Source organism: Pleurodeles waltl, chromosome 1_1, assembly GCF_031143425.1.
Source record: "Pleurodeles waltl isolate 20211129_DDA chromosome 1_1, aPleWal1.hap1.20221129, whole genome shotgun sequence".
Classification (NCBI taxonomy): Eukaryota; Metazoa; Chordata; class Amphibia; order Caudata; family Salamandridae; genus Pleurodeles; species Pleurodeles waltl.
This window is the reverse complement of record NC_090436.1, coordinates 48,980,680-49,006,429: the sequence shown is the minus strand read 5'-3', so window position 1 is coordinate 49,006,429 and position 25,750 is coordinate 48,980,680. Positions and strand designations below refer to the sequence as shown.

At 43.5% G+C, this 25,750-nt stretch overlaps 1 protein-coding gene across 2 annotated transcripts in view; it reads left to right on the top strand.

The window, feature by feature from the left end:
* The window catches only part of LOC138260881 (CMRF-35-like molecule 4), a 225,830-nt gene that overhangs the window by 37,399 nt on the left and 162,681 nt on the right, over nucleotides 1-25,750 (top strand). The window contains exon 1 of one of the 2 annotated variants that reach the window (XM_069209473.1): nucleotides 7,496-7,754. The exons of the other annotated variant lie outside the window; for it this stretch is intronic. Coding sequence (XP_069065574.1) covers nucleotides 7,610-7,754 — 145 coding nt within the window. The 5' untranslated portion in view covers nucleotides 7,496-7,609. Of the gene's footprint in view, nucleotides 1-7,495; nucleotides 7,755-25,750 lie in introns of those variants that run through there. 2 annotated transcript variants of the gene reach the window in all.

The following is a 25,750-nucleotide window of genomic DNA, read 5'->3' as shown; positions in this document are numbered from 1 at the left end:
CATGGGAGTAGGCTGGCTCCAAATGCCGGGGCGGTACTCTGTCAGCCGCTGGGCTGGGGATTCACATCCCTGGCCCAGCGGCTCATACTGCCATGGCGGCATGAATGGTAAATTGGAGGGTTAGTTGCAGCCAACCCGCCAATGTCATAATGTGGCGGTATGTACCGCCAGCCTGTTTGCGGTACTACCACAACCTTAACACCTACTGCTGGGGTCATAATGACCCCCTATATCTGATTAAGAGTAAAGAAATGTGACAGTGCACAGGAGTTTTTAATTTACTGTGGGCAAATTCACAAAAGCAGCAAATTTACAGATGAAAATGTCTACCATTAAGTCTGCCAGTGGTTTACAGAGGGAAGGAACCCCGGCAGACATGAACTGGTCCACTACAGTGGATTTCTCCACTAGGATTGCAGAAAAATCTGCAGGTGTAAATACCAAGCAGAGGTGGGAAGCAGCATTGGGCCTTGCCAGGGTGGTTACAGAAACATTCTCATGTTTTTTGGCATTGCCAAATATCTATCAGAAAAAAAAACCAAGAAAGTTAAAGAGGGAAGAAACAGACGATGGGAACCCTATGCTCACATAGAATCGCAAACCAAAAATGCCTCAGTCTCCATAACCTGGTGTAAAATGTATCCTGGTTATAGGGATTCTCAGGTGTTTTCAGCTGTAAGAACAGGCCCAACTCTGTTGATGAACAACTTGTATATCATGTAAAGGAATGTGCAGTGTCACGGGAAGACAAAACAGTAAAAAAAAATTTGGTTAAAAAAAAATAGTAAGTGCCTTAGAAAATCAACCCCCAAAGGCCTGTTGGGTAGTGCCACCAACTGGCAATTTTGTCATTGCTAGCACTTTCCTAATCAAACTGGGAACCCTATCGGACTGAATATGCCTACTATAGGTGAGTGTAGTATAATTGATCAGGCTAAATTTCCACACTATTATACTCCAGCTGTGTAGGATGTGGTCCCTGCAAAAAGAGAGATTGACCCTCACTTTATGAAACATAACGCTATATTTTAGTCGGGGACTGAATAAATTTTTCTATTTGTAACTCTCGGAGCTTATAACTAAAAATCAAGGGCCTGCTTTAGAGCTCGGCAGATGGAATACTCTGTCACAAACGTGACGGATATCCCGCCCGCGGTATTATGCTCTCCATAGGATATAATGGGATTATAATGTGGTGGACAGGATATCCATCACGTTTGTGATGAAGTATTCCCCTTCACCAAGATCTAAATCAGGACCCAAGTCACATACTTCAACCATAACTTAGACCCATTATTTATACTCTTTTAGCGCTTTATTTGTGCTGCTTTTTGATGCAAAAACGGCACAAACGTACAAAATATAATTGGATTTTGCAAGTTTGCGCCACTTTCGCGTAAAAAAAAGACGCAAATGCGGCGCTAAAAAAATATAAATATGAGCATTAGTTTGATTGGTTGGTTGGCTTGTCTTTTGTTTCCCAAACTCCCAGCCTTTTCCCATGATGCAATGGTCAGACATTTAGTCCATCCCAGTGCTGAAATAACTCCTCTTCCAGGACAGAAGGATGATCAGATCAACCCCATATTTGAAGGGAGTGCAGGGGAATTGTTTTCTAAACAGGAAAAAAGAAATTGTTTTCCCACAGAAAAGGAAAATAAGAAAACTGCTTTTTCATGGTGGTCGCCATTCCCCCTGAGTGTATTTCTAGGCTGTGTAGAATTCCGCACAGGGGAATAGGAGTCTGGGAGTAGGTCATGTGACACGCCCAGTAGCACGTGTGGAAACCTGAGCCCGGTGCAGGCAAACTCCTGGGAATGTTTGTGAATACTAAAAATAGGATATATGTTCCCATATACAGGTGCAATTTTACAGGTGCAGACTTACAACTTTTTGTGAATTAGCTACATGCCAAAAGGCCTGATGCAGGCGGGAGACTCCCGATTCTTTAAGCAAAAAAACTGGCTTAATTGTGGCTGTCTTCTGCCTGAAATTGCCTTCCCTTCAATACATGTCAATGGAGAAATACATTCTTCCGATTATTATGTTTTTTTTTTTTATCTCACACTTTCCTCTCCTAAAATACTGCTCTGTATGCCCTACTTTAAGATTCTTGGAGCTAAGAAATGGATGACGTTGCGGAAAACATGCGGGTGAAAACACAATCCAGTCTGTGTTTCCTGACGTACTTCTGAGCAGTGTGGGTGGCCTCACACTGAGCACTGTACAGGAAGAAGGCCTGGATTTCTTCAATCACACCGGCTCCCCGCTTTGGGATTAATCCCCCTCATCCCACCGTTTTCTGCGCCCCTGTGAAGCCCGCACTCGGGCTCTTCATCCACAGCTGATGAATTGGGAGATCTGCAACCCACAGCTTTCCGTGTTCATTGCACAAGTGTGGACCGGTTTAGAAATTCATTGAGCGATTGGCACAGAGCTGCCAGCTGGCCAGTCTTACATCTGGCACCCTGCCACCAAGTTAGTTCTGCCTTTTTCGTAATTTGTAGTTTCAACTCTAGTGAGAACGCGATATGTGTATTCATAAGAGCAACATTATTTAACTATTTTTTATTAAATGTACATACCTTTTGTTGTTACGTAATGCTGTGCATTTTAAACAGCTGGCTATGAAAACAGGGCGTGTGTGCCTTTCATCATTGGAGACTTCCCCTTGCAGCTGTGCCAACTTGGGGAAACTTTGTTGCGTTTGTTGAAACCTGCGCAAGATGCTGCCACCTACTGCACATAACCCTACATTGCATCAATACGAACAAAAACACAAAAATGCAGTTTCCGCGTCTATTGACACCGGAAGAACATAGCTTTTAATTTGCAGTCCATTGATTAGCAGGTAGTTTGCTTCAAAACATTTTGCATCTTCACAGTGGTTGGTCCAAGAGACAAAATACCTGCCAACACTGTTAGACCTCTCAGCTTTAGGGTGGTCTTATCCCAAACTTTTTGCCTTACTCCTCCTGTTTTTGCTGAGTCTCTTTTTGTAGGCCTGAGGACCAGTGCTAAAGTTCCTGTGCAATCTCCTCCAAACATGGTGCAATTGGCATACACCCAATTGGCACATTTAAGTTACTTGTAATTGCAAGTAAAATAGTAGCCTTTAAATTAAATGCTACTAATGGGACTGTAGCACTGATAGTGCCACACACTTACGCAGTGCTTTAAACACCTCAGCCCTGACATTAGAGCCTTTGTGTGCAGTTGTAATCTGCCATTTTGACCTGGCAAAATAAACCTTTTTCCAGGCCCAAACTTTCAAATACATGTCACCCCCTAGAGTAGGCCCTATACAGCCATAGGGCAGCATATTTAAAAAGTTGGACATGCAGTTTTAGCTTTTACATGTCATGGTAGCGAAAAACTCTTACATTTGTTTTTCACTACAGTAAGACTTGACTCTCCCATAGCATAACATTGGGTTAGCTCATTGCATTTAATAAGTAGCAACTTCCAATTTGGAACATGTAGGAAAGCTGAGTCTGGTCTCTGAATTATTACAGTTTTAAACCCTGGTTAATGGCAAAGTTAGATTTAAGTCACAATTCTGTAAATGCCACCTTTAGAAAGTTGACATTTGCTTGTCCTAACCATTTGGTGCCGGAAGTGTGTATCCTGCGTCACATGACACAAATGTAGCTCACAGCTGGTCTTTGTGGATTACTTCAAGACAGTGAGACAGGGGAAATAGGAGTTGTCAATATCGTCCATCTCTGTCAGGATGAGGGGAGCAGTCACCTACCGCACATCACAAAGACTCTGCATCAGCACACTCACAAAGGGTTTTGCACTAGTATTTTATGCCCCCAGGCAACCTGCGCTGGGGGCAGTAATGCAGGGTTTCCAGACACCTTTGTAGGGGGAGAACTCTAAAAGCTTCACTCACTCCAAAGTGGGCATTAGGTATACATAGTGGGGCTCCAGACCTAACTCTTCTGATCACTCCAGGAGCTGTGGACAGGAAGGACTGCCTAGCTAAGAATACTGCAATGCTGCACAAACTCTGGTTTGCTGACCAAGGATTGCCGATGCTGCATCATGACTCTTCTGCTCCTGGGGACTTCCCTGTTGAATCCAGCCTGCCTGTGTGGGCGAAGAACTCTAGATAATCTACAAGGTCAATCAGCTGCTCCCATTTTCAAACCACAGGGACAAAACAGGCTTCTTCAAGGTCAACACAACTCCTCACGTCTCAAAGCAGTGTGACACAGCTCGCCACCAGCACTGGTCCAGCACAACACAGATTGTCCTCAGTGCCGATGCGTCATAGCGCAATGCACCATTATCCCAGGTGGCTTCTTCGACAATGACGCACCTGGAGGCTGGCATTATGCCAATGCTATGCTCTAAGTCCGCAGCACAGACGCAGCATGAAATAACAATTCAAGGCCTTACTTCGCAAGCTCCGCTTGACGGCTTCATCAGCACCGCACCTTCATAACGCATCTCCACCCCAGTCCTCGTGTCACAGCTCCAGGTCGACAACTCTTCAACAATGCTGCTCGCAGCTCAATGCAAGGACTCTGCATCTCAACACCCAGGTCACAAGATACTCTGTCATCAGACTGAACTCCATTGTATAGCCAGCCCATGCACCAATGTGGAGGGCTAAACTTTTGACTTGGGCCCAGTCCACCGAGACCCGATAACCGTGCTCAGCACTTTTTGCTTCTTAGCTATTGAATTCTTCAAAACCTGAAATTTTGCAGAACTCCAGTTTTACTGTTTGGACTTTTGTCATTTTGGTGTCAATACATTTATTATGGTGTGAGATTTTTCTTCTGTTGTGTCTTCACTTTATTCCTGTGGGCTGCATAAATATGTTACACCTTACCTCTTACTCAATGCCTCCCTGCTTTTGTGTAAGGTACCAAGGGTTAAGGACAGGGTTATTTGGTGACTTTTAGTGGTTCACTCAGACAAGGACTGTGGCTTTTGCTTGAGCAGGGGTTCACCCCCCCAACCAACATCCCAATTTCTCATACTAACGATTTAAGTAGGAGGGTTCTACATTTTTAAAGACAGAGTATGTTTATTTTATCCTTCTTCTGCTTCTACATTCTGTACTTAAGTATGAATTACTGGCAAAATGAGTTTCCTCTATTTTTGTTGTAAATCTTCCTTTGTTCCCACATGTTGGCATGTATGTAGCATAATTATTTGAGGTGATGTCAATGAATGAAATAATTATTGGTGTGCAATTTCAAACACAAAATGTCACCTCTTGTAAATTAATTAACATCAACACCAATTAGTGACAGAGGAAATCCATCTTTTAAGTATTTGCTATGAAACTCAATAATCGGAATATGGTGGGTACAAACCAACATGGAATTTTACACATTGAGGAGCATACTTAAGATCCCCTGGTGCCTCCTTGCGCCACATTAGCGTCACATTTTTTTTGTTTTACACATATGTGGCCCAATGAGCCCAAAATCCCAGCGCCCTATTTACAAAGTGGCTCAATGCATGTATTGTGCCACTTTGTAACCCTTTGCACTACATTATGCCTGCATCAGCCATAATGTATGCAAAGAGGGCGTTCTCCCATTAGGGGAAGCCGAAAAAATAGTGCAAAGAAATGTAACAGATTTCTTTGCGTAATTTTTTCCGGCACTTTTAACGCCTGCTCAGAGCTGGCGTTAAAAGGAGGCACACCATTGATTGGAATGGCCCTCAATGAGATTTGCAGGATTAGCGTCAACCTTTTATGCCAATCCTGCAGAGATCCGGACTAGCGTAAAAAATTTGGATGCTAGTCCCCTAATTATTAGTATTTTAAATACTGCGCACACATGCTAGTGATAGGGGCCGCTAAGGGGTGCAAGAAAAGTGGCGCTGCACTACGTGCAGTGCCACTTTTCTTAAATATGAACTCTGTGTGGGTGACGGAACATCCTCCAGTCCTACCTGAGTGACAGCAGTTATCACAGGAAAGCTCACATTGACATACCACAAAACATGAGAAGGGCACTGTAACTATAACATGCAAATGAAAAAAAAATGTTTGAGACCTATAAAAGTCCCCACAAGTACTACACACCACATTGAAACCATTCTCTTATCCACAGAAAGTCAATGCAGGATGAAGACGCAGAGTTATCACACTTCTGTCTGAGTAGTAAGTAGGCTGGAGCATTCTGAACGTTGTCTAAACTAGAAACCATGAGGGTAGAAAGAGGGAGTTAAAATAGACAGGAAATAATCAATGGCTGGGTCACGGATTTCTGACTATTCAGAGGGCAAATGTATCTTAATAACATGCAAAATAGCTGTCTGCATCATTGAGGATGCCAATAAGTCTGGCTTTAATACTCTAAAACATGCAAACACAAGCTTGCACAAATTCTGTTTGCACATGTTAGCACACACATCCAGACCTGTTGGCTCAAGTGGTCGTTGCTACAAGGGTTCTGCATGTGAGCTGGGTCTAATGAGGTTTTCTGTCATAAGATGATGTGAATGTTCAAACTCCTGTTTCAATAGGTGGACAGTTACATAACCTGAACAACTCACCACTGGGTCAACCCAATTGTGTGTTTTTAAGTACAATTACTTCCTGAACATTGTTGTTCAGCTGCAGTAGACAACATTTCACAACTGCTGACTGCAGCTAAGAGTGCCCCTTGCACTTCCCCTTGTCATACTGAGACTATGATGAAGCAAGAAGACGGAAATACATGTCACCACAGACAAGAGAATAAGGAACTTGTGACAACAGAAAACATGTGGGTGAGATATCAGATCCAGCCGCATCCCAGCTCCACATTCATTGCTGCCTCTCCAGCTCACCAGTTCAATTAGGCCGACACTTAACATTGATCCAAGGACCGTGAGAGAGAGGAGCCACCAGTGGATGTTGACCGTAGCCCCTTCGTTTCCGGGGTACCAATCTCTCTCACAAAAGTACCAGCACTGATGGATTCGTCATTTATTGGACTTTGGGCCTAAGGTCAGTGAGAGAGAGGAGCCTTCAGTGGATGTTCAGCTCAGCCTCCTCCTGGATGATTAAGAGAGCAACACCGCTTTAACTGCATCCAGTGGGGGCGGTGCACCTGCTGCGGGCAGTATGTCCAGTGGGGACAGTGTATCCAGTAGGGGGAGTTTATCTAGTGGGGCAGTGTATCTACTGGGGGCGGAGTACCCAGTTTGGGGGAGGGGGGCTTATCTATCGGGCAGTGTTTCGAGTAGAAGTAGTGAATCAGTGGGACAGTGTATCCAGTACGGTCAGTATATCTGCTCGTGGCAGTGTCTCCAGTGGGGGAAATTTGTCCAGTGGGACAGTATATCCAGTGTGACAGTGCATTCAGCGGGAGCAGTGTGCACAGTGGGGGTAGGGTTATCCAGCAGAGACAGTGTACCCAGAAGTGGAATCTCAAATTCAGTCCCAAACTTTGTTATGCTGTGGACGTATCGACTGATTTGTGACACATTTCACAGGATCTCCCTCCAGGGGACACTGAGGACAGCAGCTCACAGAGCCTTTTCATGAAGTGGGTTTAAATAATTATTGAGTGTTTACTGAGCCGCACCAGGGCAAATGATTACCAAGGACCATATACTTACAGTCTAGAGACAGAAAAAGGTCCACTGAATGGAAAATTCCACAAAGGTCCTTCAATTACCTTTGGACAAGATGAGCACCTCCACCCTAGCTGAAGAGTCCTGGCAACCTGGGAGGTCACCTGGGATCAACAGAATGCACATTTTGTGGGTTTGGTTACTTATTACTTCACCAGGTGAGAATCTACTTGTGTGTTTAACATGTTTGTGTTGGATATCTGCCAAGGAACACATTTAGAATGGATCCCAGATCTGCCCTGAGGAAGCAAGGTTTGTGTCTGCTAATCCATTAACATGTTAGAATGATCCTCTCTTAATGATGATACTCAAGTGTGTTCTTATTTCTGAAGGGTTTTTGTCCCTTGCGTATATTGATCATGTGAATTTGTGTGGAGTGTGATGAGCATGTGATTTTTGTAGTCCATCTTCGAGCATTATGACTGACTGTCCCTGGTAAGGCGTTTTTAAAGTGTGATCAGACTTTTCAGATGTTTTGTGATATGAATAACCGTGGTATATGTTGGATAAATAGTAAAAAAAAGTACACAAGTGTGACATCTTCATTTATTGTGGGACTTGTGTTTATTTTTCTTTGCTAAATTGACTACACACCCTCCTAGACATAACCTCAAAAAACAAGCATTTGCAATGCAATGGGTCTCGCATTACGTCGAGTTAGAGCTATTAGCGTTGTAAACTCCTAGTGGGACTGTTCTTGCCACATTAAACTGAAAACAAAAAAAACGAGCTTGATAGCGCTGTGTAAAACACAGCGTGATCGCGCTGCGGAATAAAGAGAAAAAGTAGTCCAGAAACCATACGGAAAAAATAGACCCTCGTATGTTTCCTGTAGTTTACCGGTGCTCTCGAGGAGGGCTAAACACCGGAAAAGGCATGTCATATGCATGCCTTTCACGAATGAAAACAAGCAGATTTTAAAAGGCAAGCCCACGAACCAATGAAGGTGACTGACGTAACATGGGTGTGGTTAAAATCCCACTAAAGAGAGATTAGAAGAGGGACGGGGCGCTTTGTGCTTGCCCCTAATAAGCCAGATTCATGTGTTCAAACAGCTCACTGCTACTCATGCAACAGTCATCTGTTTGTGATGAAGGAGCTGTTAAGAGCATGTGTTGTACATGACTAGATGCGTGTTTACATCAGTAACATTAATGGGTAGGAGAAAACATTCTTTGAATTGGCTTTCCTTTGCTGCTCCTCTGACAACTCAGGGGACAACGACATTTCACATGCAAGACCTCCCTGTGCTTGACATTGTAGAGACTGGGTTCTTGGGAACTGGATCCAAGGTCAGCTACATTGGATCCAAGGTCATCTACCTCCCTGTGCTTGACATTGTAGATGTGTGTAAGGAAAATGTATGTGTATTGTTGTGTTTGCTACTGATTGGTTGTATATGTACACCTCCCATTCATGGTTTCTGTAGTTTGTTTGATACAGATACCCCTCACCCCCAGCAAATGCACAATATTGGTCTGTGTGGACCACCTTCTGTTTGTAGTGCTTCTTCTGTAATGATAATGCTTTCAGTGAAGTACTATGGGACAGATTTAACTAAATGTGTTGCGAGAGAGGGAGAGGACAGGAATGTGCCATATTTAACATTATGCTGTGCATTCCGGACCTCTCCTTGCACAAACGCTCTATGTGCTTCCTAGCGCCAATGCAGCCAGGATTGGTTTTGTGTAAGAAGGGACACCTTCCTGCACAAAACAGTCCCCTGAGGAGAGTGGGTGTTACCACGCATTCATCCATGTAATTTAGCACATTTGTAGATTTACCAAGACATTACATCAAAATTGTACGCCTTCCCGACAGAGACGCATTGAGGAGAAATGTCTTTATTTCTCCTTGTTTTACCTCTAAGTATGCTGTATTCTGCAGTACACACAGAAGGATAAAAACGTTATTAGAAATTGGTTTCTGGTTGGCATCCAAAACGCCTCTGCCCGACTCATCCTCAACATCCCTCTCCACTGCCACATCACCCCCCACCTAAGAGACCTTCACTGGCTCCCCGTCAACAAGAGGATCACCTTCAAGCTCCTCACCCACGCACACAAGGCACTCCACAACACCAGACCATCATACCTGAACAGCAGACTCAGCTTCTACACCCCCACCCGGCATCTCCGCTCCACAAACCTCGCCCTCGCCTCCGTCCCCCGCATCCGGCGCAAATATTCCAGCGGCAGGTCATTCTCGTACCTCGCCGCCAAGACCTGGAACACCCTCCCACCCGATCTACGACAGACCCAGGACCTACCTTCCTTCAGAAAACTACTCAAGACTTGGCTCTTCAAGCAGTAGCACCCCCCCACCCCAGCACCTTGAAACCCTCACGGGTATGTAGCGCGCTTTACAAATTGATTGATTGATTGGCAGAGATATGCAGCCTGTCCAATCAGGATTCGCAATCTTAGTGATGGTACGCAACAAACACACCCTAACTTAACCTGTGCCTACCCCCTGGTAGCTTGAGGAAGAGCAGTCAGGCTTAACTTAAGAGGCAATATTTTAAATATTTATGCAACACTTCAAACAGTAAAACAGTGAAAACATCACACACAAATATATCATACCTGGTTAGAGTGCAATTTTATGAATAAAACTTGACCTAAACAACAAAAATCCAATAGGAGAAACATGGGATATGGATTTTAAAGTCTAAACTGAAATGTAGTAGTTAAAAGCATAAAGTGCTAACCTGTGCTATGTGGTCAGATTCAGAGGGCAAGTCGGATCCAGGGACCAGCCTTGGCCCGCTGAAATAGTATCTTGTTTTCATCGATGTCAGAGAATGCAAGGAGCAGAGGAAGTGATGCGTCATCATCGATCCTTGAGATGAAAGTGATGTGTCTGCTCCAAGTTGCACAAAGTCAGAAATTCCTCAGAAATGAAGGTTATTCGCCATACAGTCAGCAATGCAATGTTCTTGATCCTTGCAGCATCTGCAATGTGTCTGCATTTATGGAGATGCAAGGGTTCCGAATGCCGCAATGACATCAATGGTTGATAGTTGTCTGGAGCAGCACTTTATATCCACTTCTGTGGGCTTAGGACTGGATTGCCACCACTTGGCAGGGCAACAACCTAGTGATGCCTTTGAAGTGGGGGGAGAAATCAAGGAAGGGACTTTGAAGTGCACATAGGTACTTCTTCCTTCACTGGCTCCAGACTCACTGCAGGGGTTTACACAGCCCTTTGTGTGGGGACAGGGCAGAGCTTAATAAGGTGTAACTGTGAGGCTGTGGCCAGCTCCTCTCTCCCATCCTCCTCAGGATGGCCCATCAGGAAGTGGGTCCCCTATCAGTCACACCTAAGCTCTGTTTGTGTGTGGCAGTCTAGAGGAAATACACAACGTCCAGCTGTCACCCCATCCCAGACATGTATGAAGACAGGTTGCAGGCACACATGGCTAAGAACAGGAAAATGCCAACTTTCTACAAGTGGCATTTTAAAACATGTAACCATAACTCTGACTTTATCATTAAAGGGGATTTATCATTAAAATGCCATAGGTACTAACCACGACAGATTTACTCCTTCCCAATCAGGAATTACAGCTTAATAAATGCAAAAAGGAATCCCCAATGTTATCCTATGAGAGGGGTAGGCCTCTCAGTAGTGAACAGTGAATTTGAGAGTTTTTCACTACCAGGACATGTAAAACTTAAAAATATATGTTCTTCCTTTTATTTACACAGCACCCTGCCCCATGGGCTACTGAGGGCCTACCTTAGGGGTAACGTATATGTAATAAAGGGGGGGATTAAGGCTTTGCAAAGGATTTTGAGTGCCAAGTCCTCCTTGCAGTGTAACACTGCATTTAGACTGTAAAGGCAGGCCTGGTACATCTTTTAAAGTGCTACCTAAGTGGATGTCGCAAGTAGTGCTCCAGGTCCACTAGTAGCATTTAATTTACAGGCCCTGGGGACATGTAGTACAATTTACTAGGGACTTGTAAGGAAATTAAATATGCCAATTAAGCATCTACCAATCAAACCATGTTTTAGAGACAGAGCACAAGCACTTTAGCACTGGTAAGCAGTGGTAGAGAGCACTGTGTCCTAAGGCCAACAAAAACAAATTCAGCAAAAAGTGGAAGGAAATAGACAAAATGTTTGGGTGTGACCTTACAGAGAGTGCCATTTCCAACACATACCTATAAGGATCTTTTTTGTGCAGGAAGGCGCCTCTCCCTGCAAAAAAGATCCTGTCTGCAACACAGGCATTCTTGCACCATGGCGCAGCAGTGTCTGCATTGGTGGTAGCTAGCACACAGTGTGCCAGCACAGATAGTGAGCAGGAAAGTGCCATATTCCTGCTCTCTCCATTTGACACAGTGCAGGTTCTCTTTCCTGTATTGTGCTGCATAAATATTGATAAATCTGTCCCAGAGGGTGTGACAGTGGATGAGAGTGAGGCCTTAGATAAGCCCTTGTCCTTACCTATCCTACACCTAGTAGAGAGACCAGTTTAGTATTTGTTACATCTCCAATGGCTGATGATAGAGGAAGCAGCATGTGAGCCCAGAATGACAAAGGCACAATAAGGATTTTTGTGGCCACTGGGCACAGATATATGTATTTGCACCCCAGATTTAGAATATGTAATTATAAATAGTCTTAACATTTACATATTTGCTTGACTTTGAGTTTCCTGACCATGAAGTCTCCTGGAATGACTACCATTATTATTTCTGCATAACTACTCCCCAGCCTCTTGCCTTTTCAGCATCTTAAAACAAAACCTTAAACCTAATCTAATCTAAACAAAATATTAAGGAAATTGCAGACCTCATCAGCATCCTATCAATTATCAAATGCAACAGTACACTTCTGATAGGCTTCAAACCCCTTTGCTGTACTTCTACTAAGACTTTGAAATACTCACTAGTCTGCCTTCATGAAACAACCCATTGAAACCCCATATTCTAACACTCCAACATCAAAGTTGTAAATGTGTCACTCACAAACATTTTGGGGGTCATTATGACCCTGGCAGTTGGTGATAATGTGGCGTAAGTACCACCAACAGGCTGGCGGTACATACTGCCACATTATGACATTGGCGGGTTGGCTAATATACCACACCGACCGCTATGGCGGTAGCAGCCACTGGGCTGGAGATAACAATCTCAAATGCGGTGGCCACTACTGTACCGGCGGAAGCATTTTAACCCTGCCCACTGCCATGGCGGTAGGCCCTACCAGTGACAGGGAATTCCACACTTCCCCCTTCCAATTCCCCCCATACATGCACACTCACAGGCACACACCACGCATTTACACACTCACTCACACAGGCATAAACGCATTCATACATGCGTGTATCTATTCACTCACGCACGCACGCATCCGTATACACATTCATACTAACATGCAGACACGCATTCACATTTCCATTCATACACGCATTCTCACACATGCACACACTCACGCAAACAATACTACATACACATTCACATTGCCGCACTCACTCACACATTCAAGCACACACCCCCACACACACCCCACCCCCTCCCCTGTCAGAAACCCAACTTACCTACATCCAGGGGGCCTTCCGGCAGGGGACGGGACGGGACGCTGCTACCACCAGCACTGCTTACCAGCAGAACACCGCCAGGCCGTATTATTTGACATAATACAGCTAGTGGCGGTCTACTGGTGTGGCACTGCTGGTGGTAGCAGCGCCACCTTAACACCGGCCACCAGAATGGCCACAGCCGGATATCCGCCCTTCTTGTGGCGGAAATCCAGCTGTGGTCATGTTTTTGCAGACGTTATCAGCAGTGGTGGTCTTTTGGTGGCCGTCACTGCCGCGGTAGGCGGCACTTACTGCCAATGTTGAAATGAGGGCCTTAGTCTTCTCAGGATTTGTCAGGCCACCCTGTCATCCTGATGATAATCCTTGTAGCATCAACCATCCGCCACTGTTAATTGAAATCCACCAAATCATAATGCTGCTCTTTCATGGACTCAATCAAACTCTCATCACCCTGGCCATCGCAATTGACCCGCACAGCATCTTACGGCGCTCAATAACGCACACATTGCTAATAGTGCTAGATCCAACCATAGAAGAGGCAAAACAAAAGCTGTGCAGTGCATTCTTTCTTCAGGCATACAGAACTAGCAAAGAACTGGGACAAGGCATATATGTGTAACATTCTTGTTTGGTAGACCTTCTTGGCATATTTTGATCATTGAGGGCTTCTAGTGGCACTAGCATTAGGCAGCCCACCTTGGTATATTGTGGGTATCCTGTGTATTATGGTTGTCATGAATTCGGGCAACTCTGATTGACCTATTTTGAGCTTCCAATGCATCATGCTCGCTTCCTCTGGCCTGTAATGGGGGGCAACCTACAAATATAGTCATCATTCTACAAATTATTGTGATTATCCCAGACATAGCTGTGAATGTCACCACAATTGTGGTCACCCATTAATTCACTTTTTCATCCTGGCAAAATGTGGGCATCCATGACATTTGCATTGGCCTCACTAGCTCGTGAATGAAATACATAAGCAAATGAATCAGATTCTGTTCACATGGTCCAGTAGAACATGTGAGTACATGATGGAAATGACAGGATGGTATTTGGGGAAAAACTAATAGATTTACTGTCAATAAAAAGCAGGGAGGATTGAATTTATTTAGGCAAAAGAATAGATGCATTTAGGAAGAAACGCTTGTTTTTTCAGAGAATATAATATTTTTTACTTCATTGGTATACTTGGAAATTAATGTTCAACATCTTCATGCTCAATTATGGACACATATTGCTGATTCCATTTACTTTGTGCTAGAGAGCACTTGGTGCTATGGTTGTTGTTTCCTGAATCCTGCACTCCATCAACTGACCTTACATAGATTTTAAATATTTCATCATTAGTACTTCAGTGTGAGGGCTGAGACTGCAGGAATAATGTAACCTTAATGCTATGTCGAATATCTGAAAGGCATGGGTGCTGTCACTCAGCCAATGCAACATGCAACCACTGTGCGGTTCGAGGAGGGAAAGTAATTGAGGTCTTTTGAAAGCTGCTGAAACACAGCAAAGATTTCTTACCTGCTCTAACATTGTGTAAATCTGAATTGCACAGGTTTTCTTTTTTAAACAAATGAATTAAAAGCTTTTAATGTTTTAAAAAAATGTAAATCAGAATTGCTCAGTGATTTTATAAATATGAATGATTACCTTGTACTTTAGTTCATTTGATATTTGCACGATAGAGGAATATTTGTTAAGAGAGACAGGCACTCCAGGCAGCTCCATCTTGGTAAGCGCTCCAGTCGCTCAGAATATGGCTGAAACAAACAGCATGAATGAAGGTCAGGGCACTGTCATTGGGCTAACACAACATACACCCTCTGTGCGCTTGAAAGTGAGAAAGGCATGAACATTTTCTTAGCTTCAGTGAAAGAAAGTCTTGATTTTATTAAAGACATGGCGGGAGAGTATTATGCTCAACTTTTCTTGCTTTGTTTGAACAGCTGCCAAAATAACTACAACTCCCAGCATGCTTAGGTACAGTGACTACCAAATGTTGTTATAAAGAGAGGTAAAATAAACAACCAGTCAGAGTAACAAGTCCTCTTTTCTTGCTGGAGCAGTTAAGGATATTCAAACAAAGATATTATATTTTGAACAAGAGAAAACACTAAAAGAGTAAAAAAAAAAATAAGAATCTAAAACCACTGAAGATCCAAGTCCTTGAAATAAATCAGACGCTCTTCATTGAAAGGAATATTGGAGAGACCGGAACAAAAAGAAGATCTTGGAACATTTTGTAAATGGAGGTTCTTCTTAAGATGCCTGGGTAGTGGATGAATTTGACCCTATAAGAAAATAAAGGGAGGGTTAGAAAGAAAGTGGAGGGATAACACTCGCCTCCGTGTCTTTAATAAAATCAAGACTTTCTTTCACTAAATCTAAGAAAATCTCCATTTTATTACAAGACCCAGAGACTCCTATTATGTTAGTTCAAAGCTTAGCAATGATTGTATTGGCAACATGAGAGAATGGTTTGCAAAAGAGCATTCTAAAAATAGAAACATTCATCCAGTCAGCAGATTTGAGAATGTCATCCAGACTCTCCGCAGCCCAAAATGCTGTAGATGCCGTAGCACCCACAGGAGAGTGAGCTCCGAAGTAAAAATGTGAATCTCTACTTACCTCATGGTCCATTTAACCCAACTGTAAAGATGGGAGAAGAAACAGAATTGTGGGGAGTTCTGAAGGAGATGGGAAGTTGGAAATCTGATGACTTTCTCAAATCTTTGGTTTTGGATATATATCTTCTCTTAAGCAACTCCCAACACATAATTTTGGTTGATGAGAAAATTAAGGATAAAACACGGACATTAAGTTTGTTTTAGTTTGTCTACAAACTTGAAAAAAGGCACCTGAAGGAGTATAATGTACAGAAGAAACATCTAAAACTTTGACATCAGAAAGACATTTTAGAGAAGCTAAACATAGAAGTACCGTCAGTTTGGCAGACAGAAGCTTTAAGGATAAGAAAGAGTTATCAGGTTGAGAAATGAAATATTGTAAGATTATATTGACACGTCACACTGAATTATATTTTGGTAAAAGAGGAATAGAAAGCCTAACTCCCTTTAACAGATGTCATTTCAAAGGGTGTTCACTTACAAGTTTTCCATCCACTCTAATGTGCTCGGCTGATATTGCTGATCTATATGTATTGACCGTTCTGTAAGATTTCCCTTGAGAAGCTAAAGAAGCTAAGAGGTTTATAATCAATGTTACATCTGCTGAAAAGCGACCTGCACCCCTAACAATGTACCAGCTATCCTGTACTTTCCAGGTTAACTTGTATGCTTAGGAACTACCTGGGGCCCATGATTGTTGGATGAACTGAGCAGCCTCTGACGAAATTCCTGGAGTTTGCCAGGAAGACCCAGAACCATCCATGCCACCAACACGAGAGACTGATTGACAATCAGATAGTGAAATAACCCTGAAGGGTTTTGGCGTAAAAATGAAAATCTCAGCAGGAGAAGAAGACAACTCACTGGCGATTCTAAAGCTGTAGGGAACCAAGCTTGGCCCTGCCAAAATGGGGTAACTAGCAGAGCTTTTGCTTTTCGATGTTGAATTTGAGTGAGGACTCAAAAGATTTCATGATGAAGGGTGGAAAGACATAATTCACCTGATCTGACCAGTCCTGAAGAAAGGCGTCTGTCACTAATGCTTGAGGATCTGGTCTCCAACTGTAGTAAGAAGGAAGATGGGTATTCAAACGGGAAGCAAACAGATCTATGAAGAAGAGGCCAAATATGGAAAAAAGTGGTTTGAACACTGATGGGTGAAGACGTCAGTCGCTTGAATACTGAAGTTGTCTGGAACACCAATCTGCTATTGTGTTCATATTTCCTGGAAGATATTCCGCTTGGACCAAGATCTGTCTCTGGAGACAGAACTCCCAAAAATGTCTAGCTACCTCAGTTAAAGGTTCGCATTTTGTACCTCACAGGTGGTTTATATAGCAAACAACTGATACATTGTCCATGCAAAGTAGGATTGAATAACTTATCCTGTCTTTGAGAAAGGTTTGGATTGCAAAGGAACCTGCAAGCATCTCTAAACAATTGATGTGCATTGATGACTCCTCTTGGGACCATGTGCCGCCAATCGAGAACTGACCACACCTTGCGCCCCAACCAGTCTGACTTGCATGGGATTCTTGTAGGAGTCTGGCCTGGCTTATATTGGGTACCGTGTGGTGCTTACACCTTGTGCCAGGTCCAGTTATGCCTTATTAATTGATTAGTAGTGTTCTAGCAGCTTAGGCTGATAGATGTAGCTATAGCAGAGCAGCTTAGGCTGAACTAGGAGACATGCAAAGCTCCTACTATACCACTTATATCAATTAGCACTATATCATAAGAAACAGAATACTCAGAGTTACTAAAAATAAAGGTACTTTATTTTAGTGACAATATGCCAAAAGTATCTCAGAGGATATACTCCCTTAGGAGGTAAGCAAAATACACAAAATATACACACAAACCAAAATCAGGTAAGTAAACAGTTAGAAAAGTAGTGCAAACACTGTAGAATACCATAGGATGCAATAGGACACAATAAGCCTAGGGGCAACACAAACCATATACTCCAAAAGTGGAATGCGAACCATGAATGGACCCCAGGCCTAGTGTAGTGTGTAGAGGGTCACTGGGAGTGTAAGAAAAAGCTAAGAGTGTCCAAGATACCCCAACCCAAGACCCTGAAAAGTAGGAGTAGAGTTACCCTACTACCCCAGAAAGACAGTATAGTCGAGATAGGGGATTCTGCAAAGGCAACAACTGACTGCAAAGCACTGAAGACGGATTTCTGGACCTGAGGACCTGCAAAGGAAGGGGACCAAGTCCAAGAGTCATGCAAGTGTCCAGGGGGGCAGGAGCCCACTAAACCCCAGATGAAGGTGCAAAAGGGCTGCCTGAGAGTCGAAAAAGCCAAAGATTCTGCAACAACGGAAGGTGCCAGGAACTTCTCCTTTGGTCAGAAGATGTCCCACGGCGTGCTGGAGGATGCAGAGTTGTTTTCACGCAGAAATACTGCAAACAAGCCTTGCTAGCTGCAAGAGTCGTGGTTGAAGATAATGGGTGTTGCCTGGGCCCAGGAAGGACCAGGAGGTCGCCCCTTGGAGGCGGAGACAGAGGGGGCACTAAGCAACAGAGAGAGTCCATGCAGAAGCAGGCACCACCCGCAGAAGCACTTGAATAGGCATTCAAGAAATCTGAGCACGGCGGTCGTCTCAACACAACAAAAGAGGGTCCCACGAAGTTGGTGGTCAACTCAGCGACTTGAGCAATGCAGGACGGAGTGCTGGGGACCTGGGCTGTGCTGTGCATGAAGGAATCCTTGCAAAAGTGCACAGAAGCCCTAGCAGCTGCAGATCACGCAGTACACAGGATTACTGTCTGGCATGTGGGGGCTAGGACTTACCTCCACCAAATTTGGACAGAAGGACCACTGAACTGTCGGGGTCACTTGGATCCAGCTCCTTTGTTCCAGAGACCACGCTCGTCAAGATGAGAGGGGACCCAGAGGGCCGGTGATGCAGAAGTTTGATGCCTCCATTAGGGGGAAGATTCTGTCAACCTACAGGACATTTCTTCTTGGCTTCCAGAGCACACACCACCAGGAAACAGTCAAGAAAGCCGACATGATTAGGCGCTACAATGTTGCTGGTAGTCGTCTTGCTACTTTGTTGCAGTTTTAAAGGCATCCTGGAGCAGTCAGCGGTCCATCCTTGGCAGAAGTTGAAGAGAGAGATGCAGAGGAACTCTGATGAGCTCTTGCATTTGTTATCTGAAGAGAAACCCACAGGAGAGACCCTAAATAGCCCTCAGAGGAGGATTAGCTACCTAACCAGGTAAGAGCCTATCAGGAGGGGTCTCTGACGTCACCTGCTGACACTGGCCACTCAGAGGTCTCCATTGTGCTCTCACACCTCTGTATTCAAGATGGCAGAGGTCTGGGACACACTGGAGGAGCTCCGGGCACCACCCCTGGGGTGGTGATGGACAGGGGAGTGGTCACTTCCCTTTCCTTTGTCCAGTTTTGTGCCAAAGCAGGGGCTGGGGGATCCCTGAACCGGTGTAGACTGGGTTATGCAAGGAGGGCACCATCTGTGTCCTTTAAGGCATTTCCAGAGGCTGAGGGATGCTACTCCTCCCCAGCCCTTAACACCTATTTCCAAAGGGAGAGGGTGTAACACCCTCTCTCAGAGGAAATCCTTTGTTGTGCCTTCCTGGGACTGTGCTGCCCAGACCCCAGGAGGGCAGACACCTGTCTGAGAGTTGGCAGCAGCGGTAGCTGCAGAGTAAACCCCAGAGACGTAGTTTGGCATTACCTGGCTGAAGCCCCGGGGATGCATGGGATTGGCACCCCAATACCAGATTTGATTTGGGGGGACAATTCCATGATCTTAGACATGTTACATGGCCATGTTCTGAATTACCATTGTGAAGCTACATATAGGTATTGACCTATATAAAGTTCACACGTGTAATGGTGTTCCTGCACTCACAAAGTCCGGGGAAATTGCCCTGAACAATGTGGGGGCACCTTGGCTAGTGCCAGGGTGCCCTCACACTTAGTAACTTTGCACCTAACCTTCACCAAGTGAGGGTTAGACATATAGGTGACTTAAGTGCAGTGTAAAATGGCTGTGAAATAAAGTGGACATTATTTCACTCAGGATGCAGTGGCAGTCCTGTGTAAGAATTGTCTGAGCTCCCTATGGGTGGCAAAAGAAATGCTGCAGCCCATAGGGATCTCCTGGAACCCCAATACCCTGGGTACCTATGCACCATATACTAGGGAATTATAAGGGTGTTCCAGTGTGCCAATTAGAATTGGGGAAAATGGTCACTAGCCTGCAGTGATAATTTTAAAAGCAGAGAGAGCATAAACACTGAGGTTCTGGTTAGCAGAGCCTCAGTGAAACAGTTGGGCACCACACAGGGAACACATATAGGCCACAAACTATGAGCACTGGGTTCCTCGCTAGCAGGATCCCAGTGACACAGGCAAAAACAAACTGACACACAAGTAAAAATGGGGGTAAAATGCCAGACAAGATGGTACTTTACTACAATTCTAAAACAAGATCTGGTGCTTTAGAGAAAATTGCTCTTCCATTCCAAGCATTCAGATGAGCTAACCACCAATGGAGTTCTGTATGAGAGTCTTGGTCTAGAGGAATGACCTCCCCATAAGTGAGGCCCTTTTGAAGATGTGAGATTTTTAGCCTCTGTAGAACTCGATAGTGTAAGGGGCCTCAAAAAATGGATTGAATTGAGGAGGATAGGGGACCTATTATTCGAGCTAAATGTCTGAGAGTAAAAGTGGAATGATTAGGAACTTGGCTATCTCTCTTTTGATATGGGAAACTTTCTCCTATGGAAGCTGAAGGATTGAACTGTTCAAATCTGTCATGAAACCTAAAAACTGCATCTTTCAAGATGGATTTAAACTGACTTGCTTTCTTGATGAGAAAACCTAAGCTTTGTAACAGAGGAATGAAGTTTGTCAAATGTGTTGTTAGTCAGACTGTCTTTATGCAACAAAATGAGGTAGTCTAGATAAGCTAGTAATCTGACACTGTGTCTTCTCATGTGAGTTATGATCAGCTTCAAAACCTTGGTGAAACACCATGAAGCTGAAGACAGTCCAAAGGAAAGACTTGTGAATTGATAAAATTTGACTTTCCATTGACATTGAAGGGATTTCTGAAAGAATGATGAATCGGAATTGAGATGTATGCATCCTGAATAACCAGGCGCACCACTCAGTCTTTCTCCAACAAAGAGTCTCTGAGATGGAGCATAGGCTCAATTTTGAAATGATGATACACTACATAATTGTCAAAATACTTTAGGTTTATTACTGGACAAAATGTGTTGTTTTTCTCTTGAACCAAGAAATTGTACTTACAAACCCTGATGGATGGGGGGAAGACACTTATGTGGCTTTTTTGTGAAGAAAAGAGTGGATCTCTTGAGTCAGAAGATCCTCTTGCTCTTTTGAAAAGGAAAGAGGTTTCTGTACTGTGTGTTGGGTCAGAGTTGTGTAAAGTTCTATACAATCCCTTCTACTGTTTGTAGAACCCATGGATTTAAAGTTATCATTTTACTAGCGGAAATAAACAGTCTTGTGCGTCCTACTAGTAGAGGACAGCCAAAAAACACAGCACTTACCTGAGTTCTGGGATCCTCAGTTCCAGGAACCACGCTGTATTCCTCTGTTTCCCTGGGCATAAAATTGTGACTTGAATTTTTGTTGCCATCAAAAGTAGCCTCTGGTTTGATTAAATGCAGCTCTTGAGATGTAGCAGCTGCCAAAGTGGCTCCTGCCTTTGCCGGCCATGCCAAAAACCTGATTATGAAAAATATTTTGTAGACACGTTTGGGCTTTGTCTGTGGAAGCAAAGGTGGCCACATATTTAACCAGTTCTTTGATGAAAGAGTCAATAAAAAGAAAAACATTTGCCTCCTGGCCTGCTTCCTTGGTTGCCAAGGTACTCAATTTTGGGTAAATTTTAAAAGCAAACTTTTGCATCTTTCTTGTGCCATGGCCACATTGGCATTTCCAAAAAGACAAATCGATCTCTGACCCCAACTGGACAATGCTATGGGATCTACTTTGGTGCCCTTAATTTGTTTCTCTTCTGCTAGAACCAACATTCTGGTAAAAGGACCTATAAGGTCTAGTAATCTATCCTGGCAATTAGTCCAGGCACTAGCAGCTACCTTCTTCGGGTCCTTCCCTAAATTTGGCAAAAATAATAACATATTAGGAACTATAGACATTGTGGTAGTGATGATGTTGGGCAAAGAATGATGAGGACACTCTGAATAAAGTCTGTTGAGAGAAATGCTTTCTAAAAGCTGACAAAGTTTGTTAAAAACATAATGAGACACATGATCGCAAGGTGACCATTCTGTGGAATTTGGGTGACGGATAAGCGTAGGATGAAACATCTGTTGACCTGAAAAGTCTAGTAGTGTATCAAAACCATTATTGTTAAAAAAATGTAATGACTCTCCCAATTTGTTAAAAGACGTTTTACGCCTGTTCTCCACAGGCACGGACCAGATCATTATGTATGGATTCTCATTATCCATGTCGTTATCTGAGTCACCCATATCATCATTTGTGTCTCGTAATTGTGTCACATTAATAGGGAATTTAAGTTTTTTAGAAAGACTCATTATAAACATTTGCATGAACTGCCTCACATTTTGTGGCCTTTCTTTGAGTAACACCTTTAGTTTCATTGGCCAATAATTGTGCATGGAAGCTTCAAGAGTTTTAGATATGTTTGTCATGGAGGCTGAAATAACCTGTTGTACTGAATCCTTTTTGAAAGAACTTAAATTGTCCTTAAATAACTCCTCATCATCAGAATAATTTTCCATTCTTTTGGGAAATAAATAAAAATATTGTAAATATAAGTAATGAGGGCAACCAAATATATGTATAAATGTATTTTCTACAGAAGATTAGATGTGTAAAAAAGTGTGTAAAATAAATATTCCCCAAAGACATTAGGAGAACATACAAAAGACAGGCAGATAAAGCCATCAGTGCTGCAGCCGAGGCCAAGGGGAGTTTACTAAGGGGATGGGTGGGCCAGAAGGTGTGACCTGAAGGATGAAGGTGGGTCCCAGTCAGACGAAGGCTGGCGAAGGGAACAGACTGACGTAATCCGATTCCTCAAGCAGGAGGAGAGCTGTCGTGTGTTGCTACAAACAGGCCAGTAATGAAAAGATGAGATGCACAGTAATGTTCAGATGATTTCACCTCACTGCTGCGCTGAGTAACGGACAGCACGCAGGGAAAACACGTTGGGCGGAACTATTATCAAAACTCCCAGATGAAATAATTTTATAACAGCTATAAGTATACAACATTAATACACTCACAAATTGAATAGGTAAAATTAATAAATTTATAAAATGTAGTGAAAGGAAAAATACGTGTAATGGTGCTTATGTTGACTGCGTGCACCAAGAAAAGAGGACTTGTTGCTCTTAGTCAAGACCATTATTACATTGGCTTTACGTGGTTGGTTGCTTATTATTCCTCTCTTTAGGACATCATTTGGTAGTCACTGTAGCAAAGTATGCTGGGAGTCGTAGTTATCGTGGCTGCTGTTCAAATAAAGCAAGAAAAGTTGAACATAGCAGGAGCCTCTGGGTCTTGTAATAAAATTGAAGTCTTTTGAACGCTGCCAAAACTTAAGGCTCTTAACTGCTTTAAAATTGAGTTCATCTGAATTGTTCTTGGATTTTTAAAATAAAGGAAGTACATGCTTTTAATGTTTTTGTTTAAAAACATGAATCAGAATTGCAATGTGATTTTACAAATACAAATGCTTACCTTTGTACTGTAGTTTGTTTACTCTTTGCATAATACTTGATAAGAGGGATGGGGACTTCAGGAGGCGCCATCTTGGTTAGAGCTCCAGTTGCTCAGAATTTGGCCCAAACAGCATAAAATGAAGGCCAGGGCACTGGTGCACCAAAGGTGCAGCACACGCAAGCCTTTCTGCTCCCATCCATGCCCGAATGGGACTGGGGCCAGGAACCCTGCATCTCTACACCCAAGTAAGGGGACTTACTCCTCCCAACAACTCCCGGCTCTTAGGAGAACAACCAAAAAAGAGTGTCTACACTCACTTAATCTTCACACAACCACACTTGAAAGCAGGAATTGCTCTATTCACTCCCTTCACAGTATAAACCCCTTAAGCAACCAGTAGGGTTACAACCAACTGGAACATGGATCTGCTCAATTGCAGGTTTCTGCCAACTCGCAAACTAGAACTCTTCTCCTTCCTGGAAGGAGAAACTATCACTCAGAAATTTAAAAATCTCAAGCATCTATGAAGCAAGCATTAATACTTTCTTGAACTACGAAATTTTCCAAATTTAAAAATCTCTAATTGAGCCAGTACAATACAATATCTCCCCTGAACCAACAGCAGTATCCTGCAATAACCTTGCAAAATTGTTTCTGAAAAAAATCCCAGATATATGCCTAGCACTCCACAGATCAGACACTCACACCCCATCCCCAATGCATTCAATTACAACCAGGCATTGAAGAAAGCAGAACTCGTTAAATTGCCCACTCTCATCCCCCATAACTTCACAGTGCTGATCAGCAAAGTCAAATATGGGGCGCCCTGTGACCCAGCTCCACTGCTTATTTTGTCTAAAGTAGCAGAGGTCTTCTATTCGATGTTGTAGGTGGTCAACTTTTCTTTGAAAAAAGGCTCAGAGCCTTCCTAAAATACCCCAACCTGGACCCCCTTTGGCCAGGAAACTACAGACCAATCTCATTACTCCCTGGTCTGAGCAAAGTCCTAGAAAACTGGTCAATCAGCATCTCTCAGAAGGTTTAGAAACAAATCATGTTTTACACCCAACGCTTACCAGATTCTGATCCCAAGCATAGTACAGAAACTTCAATTCTGTTGGTTGCAGCTGAGGCAAAAATGCTGCTTGACCATGGTGGCACTGCTGCCATCATACTTGTTGTCCTTAGCTTAGCATACAACACAGTGAACCATGACAGCATCACTTATAGATTTAATAGCATAGCAGTCACAGGAATTGCTCTGAAATGGCTCTCATCCTTCCTGAAAGACAGGACAGGTTCTTGCTCCTCGGACACCTTCCTTTTACAGTGTGTAGTTCCTCAGGGTTTGTCCCTGAGACCAAAACTTTTTAATATGTATATGTTTCCACTAGCAGAAATTGTCCTGTCATACAACATTTTGTTGGAGTCGTATACTGATGACACCCAACTGGTTCTCTCTCTCACCCATGAACGGGACCCTTGTCACCCAAACATGGACCATGTCTGAAGAGAGTAGCAAGATGAATGGCAGATGCTTGCCTCAAACTTAATGGGATGAAAATAGACCTCATGCTTATAGGAAGCAACTTCAACCCCAATCCTAAAATAGGCTGTTTAAAATATTTTGGCACAGCCCCACCCCCAAGTTGGTTATAAAGAGCCAGGGGTATAGTTGGACAAATCATTGAACATGAAAGTTCAAGCCATTAGACTCTCCGCCTGCTGCTTCCGCATTTTAAGAATGCTCCATAAAATACTCCACTTGATTCCCCTTTCACTAGGAGACTCAGGCATTAATTATCTCCTACCTCGACTAGGGGGACTCAATATACATGGGAGGACCAAAACCTGTGACCAACAAGTTGTAGGTGGTACAAAATGCAGCAGCCTAAATCCTCCTCAATATCCACAGAAACAACTCAGCTAGACGGACTCTAGTCACTCTGCACTGGCTACCCATTGAGCAGACGGTTAAATTCAAAGCCCTCAACATCGCCCACAGGGCTTTTCAGCAAAAAGTCCCCTCAACCCTTAGACCGTTGACTTTCCCTTACACACCCAACTAATCCCTTTGATTATCCAATGCCCATCTGGCTGATTCCCTCCATTCAAAAAGCAAGAAGAGGAAGGTGCTTCTTTGGCTACAATGTGACTAAGCTATGGACCAAAAATGCCCCAGTCTCCAACAGCCGCTGAAAAATTCATCCTGGCCATAGAGATTTTCAGGCATTTGTTTACT